The sequence below is a fragment of the Gorilla gorilla genome, chromosome 6 (assembly GCF_029281585.2).
Source record: "Gorilla gorilla gorilla isolate KB3781 chromosome 6, NHGRI_mGorGor1-v2.1_pri, whole genome shotgun sequence".
NCBI lineage: Eukaryota > Metazoa > Chordata > Mammalia > Primates > Hominidae > Gorilla > Gorilla gorilla.
In genome coordinates, this window is record NC_073230.2 from 129,814,361 (window position 1) to 129,833,962 (window position 19,602).

General features: G+C 35.8%; 1 protein-coding gene across 5 annotated transcripts in view; it reads right to left on the minus strand.

Moving 5' to 3' along the window:
* The window catches only part of TSPAN12 (tetraspanin 12), a 71,583-nt gene that overhangs the window by 16,693 nt on the left and 35,288 nt on the right, over window positions 1-19,602 (minus strand). For all 5 annotated transcript variants that reach the window (XM_055392187.2, XM_019031781.4, XM_019031783.3 and 2 more), the window contains 3 exons: window positions 12,047-12,121; window positions 6,783-6,890; window positions 2,449-2,592 (listed from right to left, as the gene is read on the minus strand). In XM_055392187.2, coding sequence (XP_055248162.1) covers window positions 2,449-2,592; window positions 6,783-6,890; window positions 12,047-12,121 — 327 coding nt within the window. The remainder of the gene's footprint in view (window positions 1-2,448; window positions 2,593-6,782; window positions 6,891-12,046; window positions 12,122-19,602) is intronic.

Below are 19,602 nucleotides of genomic sequence, written 5' to 3' on the forward strand. Positions count from 1 at the left end.
CAATAATTGTCTATATTGACTTGCTACCAGTAAAAATTAACAAATGGACAATTCACACTAGGAAATTTGGTAGTTTTCAACTTACACATCTATACTTCTAACTATACTGTAGCCATCTGTTCTTTTAATGTCTAATAGTAAGTTATAGTATATTTGAATATCCATAATATGTTTATATGTAATACTACCTCAGAAATATTAGTACTGTTTTCCGTTTTATGGAATAAGCAGGAGTTTGCTGCATTTATTAGTTGATGATTCCTACTACAGACACTAGCCAATATTCAGCTTTCACCCAAAACAAAAGAACTAGGTTCAGTGCCATAATCACTGAAGAACCTACAGACACTAACCTACAACAACTTTCTGTTCAATAAACTATATTTTGTATATTCCTTTTCATTCAAAGCCAAATGTTTCTAAACAAAGTACGTATAAAACAATAACATCCAAACATAACGCTTCTCAGCAGTGTGAGCATGACAAAAAGTATTCTGATCATCTTTTAAAATAAAAAGCCTGAATTATTCAATTGTTTGAATAATTCTTGTGATTGGTTGGATTATGTCCTCCCAAAATTTGTATGTTAAAGAGCTTAGTACCTCAGAATGTGATCTTATTGGAACATAGGATTGTTGCAGATGTAACTAAGATGAGGTCCGACTGGAGGACAGTGGGCCCCTTGTCCAATATGACTGTTGTTCTTATAAAATGGGAAAATTTGGAGACATACAGACAAGGAAAACACCATGTGAAGATGAAACAGATCAGGGTGATGTTTCTAAAAGACGAGGAACCAGGAAAATTGTCAGCACACCACCAGAAGCTAGGGGAGAAGCATGAAATAGATTTCTCCTCACGGCCCTCAGAAGGAATCAACCCTGCTGACACCTTAATCTTGGAGTTAGCCTCCAGAACACTGTGACAATAAATTTACATTGTCAGAGCCACTCAGTTTGTGGGACTTTGTTATGGCAGCTCTAGGAAATTATAACAATTTTTAAACTCCTAAAAAATACTTGGCACTCTCCTTTGGGGCATGCCTTCAGAGCCCAAAGCACTTTATTTTGGATATCCTTAAATGGTGACATATTCTTGTCTTCTGAGATATGAGTAACAGCCCAGAGTTACTCATATCTATGAATATAATGGATCACTTGTATAGGTAGTACAGCATTCTTTTAATTAATTACAACATCCAAATTAATTAATTTACAATATAAATTGACTGCCCATCTCAACAACTGCCTTTGGCAGAGAGTCTAAAAGATGTTTTGAATGGTAGTATTCTTAGGAATAAAAAGTATAACCTCCTAAGATAACCACCTTGAAATATATCAAAATGCAGGTGTTATAAATCCTGTTGTGTTTTGTTTTAAATTTTCATTCTTTACAGCCCTACTATATATACATGAGTTATATTATGAATAGTGTGAGCAGTGCCTTGTGATACCAGGTACTTGACTAGAGATGTATGTGGGGAATGATCCCAACCCCTTAGCCTAAGCAGTTTCCTTTCTATCTGATTCACATTTTGCATTTCCATTCTAGATAAAGACTGCCTAACAAAACTTTCTGTGATGACAGAAATGTCTTATATCTGCATTGTCCAGGACAGGGGCCACTAGTCACAAGTGGCAGTTGAGCACTTGAGATGTAGCTAGTGCAACAGAGGAACAGACATTTTAATTTTAATTAATTTTAATTCAAATGGCCACATGTAGCTATTTGGCTACTGTAGAGGACAGTGCAGTCTTAGATTTTAATCTGAAAATAGAATTTTACTGCTAACAAAGTCTGAAAATCATCAGTAAAAATGAATGAATAGGAAAACTTCTGCTAAAATGGAGTAATTGATTATTCTGATCAATTCTCCCAGAAAACACAAGTATGTAAATTTCCTGGCCACATGAGGATTGACTTTACCGCCACTGAGCATAAAACTTAATCAGTGAACTAAAACTGACATCACTAATCATTAGCCAGCAGGGGGAGCTGGAGAGTAGCACGGTAGCATTTTCTTTGGAGACGTTCTTTTTTTTCCCCTCCTATGTGTTGGTGGTCTATGTGGAGGCTCTTAAAATACGTATTCTGTCCAGGAACTCCAAAGCCTGCGTTTCTTGCACATCCAGTGTTAGCTGCATACTCTGCCTGTGTCTGTTTCAAAGGATCCCCAAGCAGTAGGAACTTGATTCAAAACAAAACAGTTCAAAATCCAGTTAATTACAAAACCTGGTCTTTCCCACTTCCCTTTATTAAAATGTGATTAATGTTTAGATTTTTATATTGTTTTTTAGCTTTCTTCTGCTTCTCCCCATATCAGAGAAAAATTTTAAGGCCTTTTACATTTAGACAGAGAAGGAAAATTTCATTGGCATATTGTTGATTCTTTAAAGTTATTCCTAAGAAAACATTTATCCATAATAAATTAACCATATATGGCCTCACCTCTTGATAAAGGTCACTGAGATCTTCCTGGTGGGCCTGTTTGGAACATCCTGGGAATTCTCTAACACAGCAGGAATCTGGGGGCCAGTCCATCTCTGTCATTTCCAACCAGTCAGTGAAATATACCACTCCACAGCACTTAAACTGCAAAAAAAAAAAAAAATCACTAGTCAGCCTCAGAAACCACAAAAATATTTTCTTAACTTATAGGAGATTAAACATCAGTTTTTTAAAATTTTTGTACCCAGAGCTATATCTGTCATCACCTAATGATATATGTACAGTCTATGTTGATGATAGAAATGTAGTAAAGGAACACCATGGCTAACGATTGCATAATGGAAGTATTCTGAGTAATAATGCCCATAACACATAAAAGCAAATCAGGCATGACTGAGACTCACTCCCTAACTGTAAGCTCATCTACAAGTGACTATACATAGCAACAGATTGAACATACACACTAACAAACCCAAGTAGGTGACACCTTATCTTTATCATTAAACCTCTAACCACCAAGGGCCAGTTAATAAAATTTTTCTATTGCCCAACATATTCAAATATTATATTAAAATTTCTGTAATCTTTGTAAAAACATGTGTTGACCAAAGCCCACATCACAAAAAGTTAGCAGACACCAATTCCTCAGCTAGTAAAATATCCAAAAACTTTAAGAAATAAACATAGGTCTGGCCAACTGATGTTTATTCAACTGAGTAAGATTCTTGAAATAAATGTTCATATTCTATTACCATAATCTCAGAAGAAATGGTGTGCCTTTAGCTTGAATAAAATTGGATTTAAGAAAAACTATACTGACATTTTTACTTTTTTATCTTATTTCTCCAAAGATTAGCAAAAACTTTCTCTGATCAAGGTTTGGAAACACTGCTTAAGGACCTCTATAGATTAGATTCAGAACAATTAACTGTGATGAATAATTTTCTGTCCTTGAGTGGAGAGGGAGGTTGCTCTTTCCCCTCTAGCCAGAAGCAAGGACTATGGGCAGTCACTGAGAACTTTGCCAAGAGTGACTGGCTATGCAAATTATGCAGTCCAACAGATCAATCTATGTCCAGGTTTGACATTGCATCATAAAATATCACAATCCCCCACCATTTCAAAATTTAACTAAAATTAATTTTGAAGAATTCCGAACTTCTCATGCAAAAGGAAACAATGAAAATACCACAAAGTATTTTGCGTTGTTACACTGGCCTAAATGTCTGATTTTTAAACAGGAAAAAAAAATCATCTTAAGAGTATTATAAATGATGAGTTACTGAAAGCTATGGGTAATACTGAAATTTTGAGAAACTTAAAAAATACTTTACATATATTTTTCCTTTTTAAACTTGCTCTCAAAGTCATGAGTATACTATAAACATCACAAATTTAGTCAATAATTTGATGTCACATATTTTACATAAGACATTAAATATCCTTAAATAATATATGTAGTATAAAGGCTTCACTTCATAAAAATCATAAACAAGGAAAGGTTAACTTTCCAAGTCCATCTTTTTAAATTCTTGCACTCAAAGAAAATCCATTTCTCTCCTTTGCTAATGACATGAGTCCTTTCTGTGTTGATGACAGAACAGCTCTTGGAACTCTCTAACTCCATCCAGCAAGAAACAGCCTATTTATATGGCTTTGTCAGGAAATAAGATATTCTACATAAATGACTTTCTCAAATATAAGTATATAATGTTCTTTCTCATTATAAGGATACGATGCTCAGTGCTGAACTTACTTTATTTTAGAAAGAATTTGTATATAATTGTCCTTCTTCAACAGAAGATAATGAATTTATTCTGAAACTTTTTCTGAAAACTCCTTTAAGTAAGCCCAACATCATACCCACATATTACTGTGGTCTACATCTCCTTGTCATTTTCCTGTCTACTTTAATATCGTATTGTGAGATAGTACTACTCTTGCTAATGTGTCAAGCTCTAGAAAATACCATCCATTTTACATATGAGTAAACTGAGGCCTTTGACAGTCAAGTAGCTTGCTAAAGTTACAGGCCAGAGTATGGCACAGTCTATTCCAAAGCCTATGCTCCAACTACTATGTTAAAATAAATAAATAAACACATTTTTTAAAGTTAGTATTCTAAAAACGTATTAAACAAACGTCACTGGGGCTTAAGTGAGAGTCCGCTAAGTTGAGGTATGTGCATAGAATTGCATTGAATGAGGAGCAAAGGAGACTGGCACCTGATAAAGTTGCTTTCTGCAATACAGGTTATTCTAGAATTGGGTCCCCCACCCAAATGCATATGTTGAAATTCTAACTCCCAGTACCTTAGAATGTGACTGTATTTGGAGATAGAGTTTATAGAGATTGTTGAGTTAAAATAAGGTCATTAGGGTGGGCCCTAATCCAGTATGACTGATGTACTTATTAGGAGAGGGTATTTAAATATATATATATTTAATATATATATGTCTTCCATATATATACATATATATTCCATATATATATACATATATATATTCCATATATATATACATATATATTCCATATATATATACATATATATTCCATATATATACATATATATTCCATATATATACATACATATATTCCATATATATATACATATATTCCATATATATATACATATATTCCATATATATACACATATATTCCATATATATACACATATATATTCCATATATATACACATATATATTCCATATACATATATATATTCCATATATATACATATATATTCCATATATATATACACACATATATATTCCATATATATACATATATATTCCATATATATACATATATATATTCCATATATATACACATATATATATTCCATATATATATATATACATATATATATGGAAGACAATGTGAAGACACGGGGAGAAGATGGCCATCTGCAAGCAGTCATTGCAAACTAATATAAGGGATATAAGGGATTTTAAAAACCTCAGGTTCTCAGAGGTCTTCACCATCTCCATTTACATAAAATAGTCTTATGATAATGGAGGAGGAAACTTACCATGTAACAAATCTAAAAATAAGTGTGCTATCATTTGCAGTACTTGTACATTGTCCATCTAGGTGCAGCTTCCATCAGAAAAAAACTCAACTTTGTTTTTTAACCTGGATTATCACTGTCTACATCACAAATTCCAGAAAATAACGAGCTCTGGGCAGCATCTACTCAGGACAGTAGCTGACATAACTTACTATAAATTTCCTAATGCTTATTTTCTCTTTGTGTTGTTTTTAGCACAAATATACAATAAATAAACAAAGTTAGGAAGCACTTAAATAAACAGGAAATCTGTGTTACAATGATAATTTTTACCATCTCAACAGTTGTACACAGCCAGATTTGGAGATTGTCCTGGACTTGAACCTCTGCCCATATCCAGGACAAAGTAAGTGAGCAGAGATCTTGCTATCTATCACGTAAGACACTAATTCTCAAATGCTTTGCGGCCTAGCACTAAGATAAATTAAAGGAAACTGAAATACTTATCCATCTGGGAATGTCACTTCAATCACAAGGAAACTGCCTGGAAGAAGAGCTTGGTTTGAAGCAAGATCAATGGTTAACTCCAAGTCACCAAATTTTAAACATCTGAATACAGTCCCCACTTGAGAAGATGGTTGGGTGCAGTGCTACATGGCGGTTAGGTAAGAAATGCTAAACGCACCTATACTTTGTAATGTTATTGTTAATAACCATAGGCTACATGAAATCGCATCATTTAATCTTCTTAATAACCTGAAGAGAGAGATATTTTTATTATCACTATTTTAAAGGTGAGAAAACCAGGACTTAAGGGAGTTATGTAAATTATAGAAGCTCACTTAATAGCAAGCAGCACAGCTATGATTTTAACCAAGGTCTTTCTGAACAGATCATGCCATTAATGATATACAGACTTCAAAGTCCCAAATGAGAACAATCATTTTTTTTTAAACTAAAATTATGTTTAAAATATTGAGAGCTCTAAAAGTCATGAAAAAATCTATTTGTCTGGAACTTGGATATTTATCAAGTTAACTCTCATAAAAAGAAAACTTCACAATAATTTAGCAAAATGGCTTTTCAGATGTTCTTAAATATATGTGAACCATGTGAAATAAAGGGGAAATGGTATATATGGGAAGAAAATCAGGCCATGAAGTTACTTAAGATATTTTTCAAGAAAGAATTGCACCAGAGGTTACTGAATCACAGGCTTAATTTTTCAGCACAGAGGAAATTACCAAAGCTAAAGCTTTAAACATCTGGTTTGAAGGTGCACCACTTACTTCACTCTCTCTACCTCAGAAATTGTAGCACTTACCTCTCTCTGAAAAAAATTCCAAGCATGAGTAAGCCACCGATATCTAGGTAATCCATAATTTGTCATCCTGGCTTTCAAAGTGACCATATCTGACCATTGTACTGGAACCTGGTGATAAAAAGCAAAATATCAACAGCTATAACACACACACAGACACAGATTCACACACACACACACACACACACACATACTTGGAATGTCTTATAATTGACAAATACTATTTTAAATTTATATTTGCTCATGGCCTAAATTTAGCTCAGAGTATTCAATGTAGTTATTGGACAATCTCAATGTATAGATTTTTGTGATAAATGAAGGGGTATTTTGTACTAAGGAAAAAAATGAGAAATCACTTTAATGCTCAAGGAAATCACAAACAAGTAATTAACTGTACATCCCACAGACATACTGAAGACTTTCACATAACAAATAACCTCTGCAGAGAAATGTCCTTCATTTGATTTCAAGATGCTATGAAGTTGTTGCTCTTTGAAGCAACTGCAGATAATAGTACTAAAACAAAGAGGAAAGAATTAAGAAGCGAAAGAATTTGGCTCAACTCAAGCCTCACTCTGGGATAATTTTATCAACACTTTTTCAAAAGTTGTAATTAAGAGGTATGTTAGAATTTTAGAAAGAACAGTTCTCCACTTTTACACTGTTGGTGGGAATGTAAACTAGCACAACCACTATGGAAAACAGTGTGGAGATTCCTTAAAGAACTAAAAGTGGATCTACCATTTGATCCAGCAATCCCACTACTAGTTATCTACCCAGAGGAAAAGAAGTCATTATATGAAAAAGATACTTGCACACTCATGTTTATAGCAGCACATTTCGCAATTGTAAAAATGTAGAACCAGCCCAAGCCCATCAATCAATGAGTGTATAAAGAAAATATATATATCAGCCGGGCGCGGTGGCTCACACCTGTAATCCCAGCACTTTGGGAGGCCAAGACGGGCGGATCACGAGGTCAGGAGACCGAGACCATCCTGGCTAACACAGTGAAACCCCGTCTCTACTAAAAATACAAAAAAAAATTAGCCGGTGTAGTGGCGGGCGCCTGTAGTCCCAGCTACTTGGGAGGCTGAGGCAGGAGAATGGTGTGAACCCGGAGGGCGAAGGCTGCAGTGAGCCGAGATCACGCCACTGCACTCCAGCCTGGGTGACAGAGCGAGACTCAGTCTCAAAAAAAAAAAAAAAGAAAGAAAAGAAAAGAAAATATATATACCATGGAATACTATTCAGCCATAAAAAGGAAAAAAATAATGGCATTCACAGCAACCTGGATGGAATTGGAGACCAATATTCTAAGTGAAGTAACTCAGGAATGGAAAACTAAGCATCGTATATTCTCACTCGTATGTGGGAGCTAAGCTATACGACACAAAGCCATAAGAATAATACAATGGACTTTGGGGACTCGGGAGGAAGGATGGGAGGGGGACGAGGGATAAAAGACTACACATTGGGTACAGTGTACACTGCTCAGGTGATGGATGCACGAAAATCTCAGAAATCACCACTAAAGAACTTATTAATGTAACCAAATACCACCTGTTCCCCAAAAACCTATTGAAATAAAAAAATTAAAAATAATTTAAAAAGAAAGAACAGTTCTTAAAGTAAAGCATTTTTGTGCTTCTATTCTCCAATCACCTAGCACCATGTCTATTACAGAGTATTTAATCATGACAGAGCTTTAGGTATACAGTACCACATTCATTGTTGTAATACAACACAATACAACAGTCATTACTGGCCAGAAATCCGGTCAGTATATCAAGCTATGATTTTACTGCAGGGCCATGAGAAATTGAGGTATACAAATGCAAATCTCATTACACACACAGTATTAAGGCAACTCTGGGAAACTGGATAGACATTCCCATCTGATCTATGAAGTAATATAGACTGGGCTTAGTAAAGCAAGCTTGACATTCAACAAATAACACAAAGATAGAGAACCAAAAAGGAAAAAAGGGAGACATGAGCAAATAAGGCTCCAACAGAACTAGAGATTAGGATTATTATGAAATCTTATTTTTTAAGATAGTCATATCGATAGAAGCAGTTTCAAAAGTCCTGACCACAGAAAATCTTCGTTTTTTTCTTTGTTAACTTTTTTTTTTGATTACTTGGAAATACACAATAAAACATCCAAACACTTGGGCACACATTTTTTCCCCCCAAATAATGGGCTAAACGGGTGTATTGTGTGTTCATATGCCTTCAACAAGGTTCAGGGAACTAGTCAAAGTTCAAGCTACTCACCATAAATTAGTATTATCTCATAACCTTTCGGGCATAAAATAAATGGAAGTGAAATAAATTATCCAGAAATGTACAATCCGAAACTCTATCACTGACAGATTTTATCTAGAGAAGGAATAATGAATAGAAGAAGAGCAGTACAAAAAAAAAAAACAGAAATAATGAGAAAACAGATTATCTGATGTCAAGTTACTTGATTTAGTTAATATATCAATTTTTTAAAACTTTACCTTCTAAAATAAATACAGGTTGTTTCCTTATTGTGACCACAATCAATCTGAGACCAAATGTGGAAGAAAACAGAGGAGACCATTGAGGTTCTGGCACAAATACTGAGGTCTGGTCATAAAGTAACACACAGGTTGATTGGTTCCTTGCATGGAACAGCTAAAAGCACAAAGCCCATTCTATGTAAAGGCTGGGTTCTGCAAAATGTGGCAGATAATAAACTTTAATGGTACTTTTCATTCACACTGCTATTAGTGCAAAAGCAATAAAAAACCTGACAAACTTTTTTTAAAGAACTGCTTTTACACTTCACTTTTAAACAGCCCTTGCTCCATCCTGGTGATGTAATGGGAAAGATTTATGAAAGCAAAACAGTGATGTGTGCCCTCAACTGGAATGGCAGTGGGCACCTATTTAGCACTGCAGGACTCAGGAGCTATTTGCAGATGGCCTCTTAACAGAATAGAAGAAAGTGTCTAAACAAGAATACATTCATTTCAATTTCCTCATATTTCTTAGAATTACTTTAAAATCAAAACATTTCATTTCAAACATCTTAAGTTAATTCATTTTGAACTTGCTGTATCTTAGAAGATTTACCAAATATTGGTATGGCATATATACTCTAATGCCCATGTTTAAAATCCACAAGAAAGTAAACCGATTGCTAAAACCCTTTTAATTACCAAACAGAACACAATAAAAAGCTGAGGTAACAGGATCCAGAACTAACGATAAGATGTACTCTCTATGGCTTAAATGTCAAGGAGACACATTTATCATTTGAAAACAGAAAAAAATAAGAGAGACAATCTCTTGACCAGTAAACCACAGAAACCGATTCCCTGGAGTCAAGTACTTTTTCACTCCCCTAATAAAGTTTCCAGAGACAGGGAGAAAATATGATTTTCAAAGACAGCAAACAAATTCCTATATTAATGGGAGATTTCATGTTGTTAAAAGCTCTTAACTTTGTATTAAACTAGTTAGAATCTGAGCTAACTTTTCACCTTTTCAGGAACTCTCTCTACTTACTTAGTGCCGTTGTACATTGGAAGCATGAGTGTCTTCACAGAGATACATATGTGTGAGTGTGCCAAAGCACCACTGACATGTAAATTGGAGTGTGCAGAGTAGCCACTAGTCTGTGGTTACTACTTAGTATTCAAAACAGTCTTGAAGCACAATAGTAGATTCACCAAAGAATCTTTGAAGACTACATCAGCACCAGAAATGACTTCTATTTTACTGTTCAATTGCCAAATGACTCTCTTCGCTCTGAAACAAAGACAATATAATCTTTCTCTCTTCTGGAGAGTTACTACACTTTAAAATGTTGAAGATGCACCAGGGAACTTGTCACAGATGCAAATGCCCAGTCCTTGCCCGTTCCTCCCTGCCTTCCCCTCCATTCTGATTGAGCACATCTGGGCTGGAGCCCAATAACGCATATTTTTAAGAATCATCCTGGGTGGCTCCTACTGCAGATGGCCCAAGAACTACACATGGAAAATCACCATTTTACTAAAACAGAATTACTCTACAAAGTTTGTGGGGAAAAAGTCTGGCCTCCCTCCATGAAAACAACCAGCATTCACAGACATGCAAAAGTGTCTGACATCACATCACTAGCAGTAAATGCACTAATTTCCCTCAATGAAGTAAGCAAATGTTAATAAGTAATAATACCCAGTGAGTGCAAGGGTGAAGTGCAAGTGGTAAGCCAAACATGACTAGTAAAAATCTTAAGACTGAGAAATGTTATGCTCGTTTATGCTAGCTATAAAAGTTGTCCCAACCATTTCAACTGCTGAAATAAAAGATAAAAAAAAGATGAATAGTTATTTTCAAGTAGCCAAGTGTGGAACTGTGAGAGTGTTTCTAGATCGTGCCAAACACACAGCAACTCTTCAAATACACCTCTTACTTAAGGTGGAAAATGGTTCTGCCTGTCGCAAACAGGAGATGTAGGCTTCCTAGTCATCTGTTCACTATTGCAGTCAGCATTTTATAAGACTTTATGTAGGTGTTCAAGAATTTTCAAACCAATCATTTGTGAATGTGAATCTTTTCTATTATTAACTTCAAAATTGGTAAAATTATTTTAGAACATATACTATATTTAGTCTATGATACCCATGTTTAAGCAGCCTGTGGAATTAAAGACATATACAGAGTATACCAAATAAAATTTTACAAATTATGGTTTGGAAATGTGCTTTAGACACAGAAAAGAAAATGCTAGTTTTCAGAAGTATTGGGATTATTAACTGTTATCACGTAGCATAAACATTCAAATTAATAATCATGTGCCTAAATTACTCTAAAGTATTGATATGGTCAGGCTTTGTGTCCCCACCCAAATCTCATCTTGAGTCGTAATCCCCCTATCCCCACATATCAAGGGACAGACTAGGTGGAGGTAATTGAATCATGGGGCGGTTTCCCTCACACTGTTCTTTTGATAGTGGGTGAGTTCCCAAGAGATCTGATGGTTTTATAAGGGGCTCTTCCCCCTTCGATCAACACTTCTCCTTCCTCCCGCCATGTGAAGAAGGTGTCTTGCTTCCTCTTCACCTTCTGCCATGATTGTAAGTTTCCTGAGGCCTCCCCAGCAATGCTGAACTGTGAGTTAATTTACAAATTACCCAGTCTTGGGCAGTTCTTTCATAGCGGAGTGAAAATGAACTAATACAAGTATCTAATTTAAAAGGCTGAACTGTTGTTTTAGATTGTGATTATATCTATTTTGAACTCACCATAAGTTCCTGTTCATATGTCCAAACGCCACAAGCCAGTTCTACACAGAAAATGACAAGCAAACTTCCAAAGTACTGTAGAAAAAACAGAAAAGTATGCTGTTATAGTATCAGAATAAAATAGGCTCCTCAAAGACAGACTTGGTATTATGTTTACCTAGCAAACAAGAAAACAGAGGCAAGTTTTCATGAAGCCCCTCAGAAGCAGATGGGGAAATTATCAGCAAATTTAGAAATATCTGCAGATAACATTTAATATGCATCTCAGTGAGCCCTAATTTATTAGCCGTCTCCTGAGAAAAATCTTTTATAAATGCCACTAGTTTCATTAGGATAAATAAGAATTTACATGTTCTAGTTTGATAAACTTTAATCAAGTTCTCCAAGAAAGGGGACCTAATTCCTTTCAAAGTGGACGAGGTGAAGTCAACAAGTTCAATGCTCTGCACCATGAGCAGATTTTAACTCATTCTTCTAGGCAATGGGGGTTGGGGGGTTTCCTTTGCATTCTTGGAAAAAGCACAACATAGAACAAAATCTCAACTACTGTTGACACTTTATATAGTAAGTTTCTATTATGGGGAAGGCACTTGGGATATATAAAAGAATATCAAAATTCTGATAAGGCATGCGCAGGCAAAAAAATAACACAAAGTTGAATACGGTGTCAAAAACAGAAATGGAGATAAAAATTCAAGATAAAAATTCAAGATAAATATTTGAGAGAAATATGCAGTGTTCCAAAAGGTGAAGAGGATTGGAACAAAGAAGAGAAGAGAGAATACCAGGCAAATAAAAGCCATGAACAAGTGTGCAGAGTCAGCTGCAAAGTCAAGCAAAGAATCGGGGAACAGGAAACAGATCCATCTAGCTGGAGTGGGGTGGTCAGAAAGAGGAATGAGAAGAGATCAAAAGTGAAAGATGGACTGAAGCCAGATTATGGTGAACTTTAAATAATACACTAGTGAATTTTAAATCCATCATGTAGGCATTAAGGTAGCATCTTTCAAAGGTTCTGAATAGGGGAATGACATTATAAACTGATAAAATAAAGGCAAAGTTCTCAATGATTTGGAAAAAGGAAGGCTGAGGGGGATGGTGGAGATGCCTTAGAAGGCAGCACAAGAGGAGGCATGAAGCGAGCAGCTGAACTTAGATGGTAGCCTTGAAAATAGGCAGAAAAGAATCATTTTAAAAGGCATAGGAAAAGAAAATTGACAAGGCATTAGACTCACTGAATTTAGAATGGAGGAGAATGATGTATTTCACCAAAGCAGACAAATTGTCAGGGGTAAACAGCTCTGTGGGAAGATAAAAAATCTAATTTTATTTGATTAACATAAAAATGTTTATCTAAGTATCAGAAATGTAGATTCGGCTGAGCGTGATGGCTCAGGCCTGTAATCTCAACGTTTGGGTTTTGGGAGGCGGGAGGGTCACTTGAGCCCAGGAATTCAAGACCAGCCTGGAAAATATAATGAGACCCCATATCTACAAAAAGAAAAAAAGAAGAAGAAAAGAAAATTAGCCAGGCATGGTGGTATGTGTTTGTAATCCTAACACTTTGGGAGGCTGAGGTGGGAGGATCACTTGAGCCCAGGAGATTGAGGCTGTAGTGAGCAATGATCATGCCACAGCACTTCAGCCTGGGGGACAGAGAGAGAACCTGTCTCAAAAAAAAAGTGTAGATTTGAAGCCCACATAGCCAAGAGTGGAACTGAAAATCATTATTATGATTAGAAAAAAACAGCAACTTTTGGATAGTGCTGTTTATCAAGTACTTTCACAATTAATTCACTCAAGAATCCTGTGAAACAGATAAGGCTACCTCATTTTACAAACAAGAAAATGAACACAAACAGCAGATAATGTGACTTCCACAAGAATGTGCATAATGAATTTGAGAGGACTGGATCACTGTAGCTGTGTTCCTGTGTCATACCTTGCCCAGTTGTGGTGGTAATTTTACAGAGGCAAGCAGCAAAAATATGAGAAAGAATGAGCTCTCTGAAAATCATCCTACTAATTTTAGCAGGAATAAAACTTCATTGCAATTATGAATATTCCATTCTATTTACAGTGGGAGGTCAGGGTGGGAGTACCAGGTAGTGACGATTTGCGAATATTCTCCTTCACTGGACTGAAAGCTCCACTAAGGGCAGGTACATTCTTGCATTCCTCATCACATAATAGGTGTTCAACGAGTATTTGTTAAGTAAAAGAATAAATGCAAACAAAGCAGAAAGGTATGATAGTGAGTAGGACTGGGAGCTACCTTGGACTGGGTGATCAGGGAAGGTCTTCTGATAAAGGTGATGTTTAAAATGAGTCAGCACAGACAAGAAAGAAGCAATGCTGTTAAGACTTCAGAAAAAAGCAATCCAGGAAGAGGAAATACCAAGTGTGATGTGGCCTTACATGGTGAGCTAGCTAGTTAAAAACTCAATAGTAACTGGCACACAGAAAGAGTGGGATGGGGTACAGGGTATGCAAGTAGACGTTATGATGTGCCAAGAAACAGATCATACTGAGCCATGGAAAGGATTTTGGATTTTTTTCTATGGGTAATGCAAATCCATTAGCAGGTGGCGTGATCTAATGTACATTATAAAAACATAATTCTGGCAATTTTGTGAAAAATGACCTGTAGAAAAGCAAGGTGTGATGAATCTAATAAAAGATTGCAGAAGTAGAATGAAGGCAAGAAAATGGAAAAAGTGGACTGAATTAGGATTGTGAGCCATTAGCATTCAAACTTAAAGTTTCTTTGTTCATAATATTTGCTAATTAAAGGGGGAGTGGAGTATAAGATATAGAAAAGGGGGCTGATTTTTACTACCATAACATACCTCCTATGATTTAAAAATATAAATCATTGCTATTAGTTTTAATCTGCTTCCTTCATATTTCTTTCATATAAAAAATAAAGAATATATAACTGCATAATCTCTCAGACAATAACACAGCTTCAAAATAAGTGTTGGTTCTAAGGATAAAGTAGTATTTTGTTAAGGGGCTCTCATTTTGTAAGCTACTTTTATTTTTGGCATACATAGTACTCATGGTCAGCTTTAATATACTCAGATATCATTTCAAAGTATTGTTATTTCTAGGCCTTACTTTAAAGATTTCAGCCTTAAAAGTATGATTAGAAGAAATTTCATGAGCATAGTACTTCAAGCCAATTTTTATCCGACCTTTCTTTAATGCTTTACTTAAGAGATTTCTAGACATAAAAAATATTATATTTGCATCTTATGTTACAAAGAGACCAAATGTTCAGTAACTACATACTGGATCACTTTTCTAATCTTTGATAAGAAAAGACCCTTAGAGACAGTGAGACTCCAGAGAAAAATTAAACTGAGACATTTTTTGCTCTCTCAGATTCTTACCCTAAATTTGTTTCATATTTGATATCTGGCTACAATGAAAACCAAAGCATCCCTGAAAAGGCAAGATATGTTTATCAATAAAACATGGACATGGATGATGATTATAAAGAAAACAGGAAATGCCCTGACTTTGCCTTGAGGATAACCATGTAAATTTCTTGACCGGTTTTATAACCTTTTAAATCGTACTTGAATATTCTCTCATTTTCTGCCTCCTGAAGTCATTAATCAGTTTGCAAATGTAGCCCATGATTGGTGGGGAGGGGCTAAGTTTCCTATGAGCTAGACACCCTTAACTCTGGGAAAACTCCAAAATGACTGTATCTTTCAGATTTCCAATGGTTTCACATGATGCCAGTTCTCCCATACAAAATAATTTTTTTTCTTTATTCCACTAACACTCAGGAACACTGATTTGTTTGACTTTGAGGTTGAAAACACAAGTTTCACCAACATTATAACACTTTCTTGGAATAAATTAAATTTAAAATTTGATTCAAATAAAATATTTTTAAAATGATGTTGCAGCTTCACGGTCAGCTGTCTTTTCTTTGTTGTTATTGCTGTAGCCTGAAACATCTAGTCTTCTAATTCCAAGGAAAACATTAAATGTCAAATTCATCCTTAATACAGGATAAAGAGACCATCTGCATCTACCCCTAAATTTTCTTTTGTGGTGAGATCTGAGTCCTTGATAAAGTCATTCTCATACTGATTATTGCACTGAGAATCACTCAGCTGCTATTTAGTTTAAGAGCTAGATTTGAAGCATCTATAAAGCATGATGCTAATCTTAATTTCAATAAAACAAAATTAGCCCAGAATTAAACAACAGTTCCTGCTGAGCTGTGTTGTGGTATGAAGTGTACATCCCTATCAATGTCACTACACAAACACCTGTTGTCTTCAACATTACTGGGAACAGGTATGTATCTCCCCTGATGATGGCAGCAAGTGTTCCTCGTGTTTCTTGCTTTCCCAATGCATATGGTTTGATGAGATGGTCTGTACCAGTCTAGTTTGCAAAGCAACTCACCCTCTCTTCTCCTAGTGGGTTTTCTTTCTGGAATGATGAAAAGTGCTCTGAATTTGGAGTTAGATTTAAGTTCAAAACCAGCTCTGAAACATATTGTGTGACCTTTAGCAAACCATTTAACTGTCCTTGTGTCAGTTTGCTTATCTGTCTGATAAAGATAAAAAAAAGAACCCCCTTTTACAGTTGCCATCAAGGTAGATTTGATACATGGGAAAATGCCTTGGAAAATGGAAAGCATTATAAAAAATGCTATTCTGTACTAGTTTGTGAAACACCATCCATAATGACTTGTCCTCTCTTTCCGTACATAGCCTTCATTCTCTGCAGTGTGCCACAGTGTCTTCCTCATCATTGTTTTCCAGTATTTTACCTCCTATTCTTCATTTTTTCACTTTTCTCCCTCCCTCTGTGTGTCGGGGTTTCCTTGCCTGCTGTATTTCAGGTCTCAGAGACTTTGGCTTATAAACTACTTGGCTGTCCTACTCATAAGTCACAGTGCTCCCTCCACTGCCAGATCATCAGTTCTGGCTGGCAAGGATCTTGTTCTTAAACATTATTTTATCCCCAGTGCCCAAGCAGCACCTGTCACACAGCAGGTATTGGGTGGAATGTCAGTGGAAATAATGAGCAGTTTACCAACTAAGACCAATTTCAGTATTCCCTTGGGTTTCTCTAATTTGAACCTTGAGTGTCTTATTAACATTTGACTCCCCTTGATTTCTGCCTACACATTTCTATTTTAAATATTGCCTCTCTTTTACCAGTGTCTTTTCTGTAGATTATGCTATAATAATCCAGTATGCCTTTAAACATTTAACACAATTTACAAGTGAAAGAAAGGGAGTAACGTGCAGACTCTCCCCATCTCAAGTTACTAACATCTAAACATTTTAAACGAATGAAGAATGAATAAATGTGTGTCTATATGGGAAATTAGAATGTCATTATTTCCATTATAAAGTATTTTACTTGCTTTGAAAAATTGTTCAATACAGAGTTCCTGAAAATATCTAATTTCCCCTACTATAGACCAACTAAAACTTGTTTTTCACAAGTAAGTTTTATTCCTAAACCTACATTCATGAAAAAAAATTGCATCTAACACAGCATTCTGATAATAGGATACACCCCCTAAATGATGTAATCAATCAGAGATTTTTTCACCAAGTCACTGAAGCTGAGAACAAATAACTTTCGGTTCAAAGATGAGTGCCTTCATGTTTTAGGTAATAGAAGATTAAATAAAATAATGTACATGAAATTGTCTTGTTGACTTAAAAAAAAAAAGCTGTAAAAATGGAAGAACATAGGCTTTGAAATAAAATAGACCTGGCTTCAGATTTTGGCTACTTGACATATCCATTGGCTAGTCTTGGGCAAACCACTACACCTCAGTTTCCTCATTTGTAAAGTGAGAATGTTAAAATTACCTTACAATGCTGTGCAAAAGATTCCATAAGGTAAAGTGCTACTTCCTTGTAAGCACTTCCTAAAAAGTAGCCATTATTAACCATATCATAATTTCTACTAGAACACAAACTCCACATGAACAAGAGGTATCAGTGTGTTTTAAATACTTACCACTCTACCTGGCACATAGCAGACACTTAATATATGTTTCTTGAGTAGAGGTAATTAGGATTAGAGGATGAGAATGATGGTGTATAAAATTGCTCATCCTCCTGAGACTATCAGTGTCACCCCCACAAAAGGATGTCTAATCCCAAAGGCTATTACATGAACTTTTAGTAAAATCCCTGTCCAGTGAGACTGTATTTGGTATTTTCCAAAACATCTTTACTACAAAACTAAAGCAGGATGGGTGTGGAGGGTGGGGAACACAACTTCTTTTTTAAAAGTAGTGAAATCAATTTGTCTGTTATCTTAAACAAACTGAGGTTGGTCACAGAATGATCAGAATGACATGTTACTAGTCCCTTTGTCCACTGGAAGTATCTGAGGAGGAAAGGAAGGGCTTGACACCCACCTTCCTATTTAAGCCCTTGGGGATGTGTGGGTAAATGCATCCCCTCGTAGAAACAAAGAGGATTAATTCCCCCCACTTTTAAAGTTATTTAACATCACTATATGTACACAGACAAAATAGTAAAATCTCAAGGAAGGCCCTTTTCTTAAAGAAACATTTATTTATAAAAATGATCTGCTTCCCTGATACCACCACCCCCTAGGATTTCCCCCTAAAGAAAGCAGATTCAACACTTGGCCTTATCCCTTCTTCCCCTTGAAACTTCACTAAAACAATAGTAAAGGGACATTTTAAAAGGCATAATCCCAGGGAAAACTGAAAAAAGGAAAAAGAGACAACAGCAAGTATATTTTGGAAAAGTGCAAAGCAGAGAGCAGAATGGCAAATTTCTCAGCAGTCCCCCAAAAGCTGAATGCTAAAGCAATAGTGGGAAAACCTGATTCACATCACAGAGTCCCCAAAATACTCAGGTATTGGCAGCCCTGAGGTGGGGATAAAGAGGGAAGGACTTGTTGAAAACCCCACTTAGGAAGAAGTTAGACCTCCCCCAAACACAGGCCCCTCTCTCATCCTATGCAGCAGGGTGACTACCCTACCTTCACCAATAGAGATGCTTGAGGAAGTGGAGACACTAAAATAGAGAGTCAGGATTGGGGACAGCAGGTATAGTAGATGACAAAGTACAGTACTAGAAACACAGAATTGAAGGTCAAATTTACATACCTTTCCTACAAAGGTTCAAGACCCAAATCAAACCAAAATAGCAGTGGACTTCTAAAGGACAGCAAACGAGTGTCTTCAAAATTCTGAGGAAAAAAGTTATTTCCAATCTGGAATTGTATAGCCATCAGAATTAATGCATGAGGGTTTATAAAGCCATTTCCAGGCATATAGGCTTTAAAAATTTTCCTATGAATGCTTTTTCCGGAAATTACTGGAAGACATGCTTCCTAAAATGAGAGACTAAACAGAGAAGGACAATGACTTGGAATCAGGAAACAGAGGGTCTAAAATAAAAGGGAGGCAAAGGAAATTCCAGAACGGTAGTAAAAGGATATCCCACGATATCCTTTTACTACCTGAAGCAATAGCTTCAGGAGGCCTAGGCTGGAGCAGGTCTAGAATGTTCTGATATATA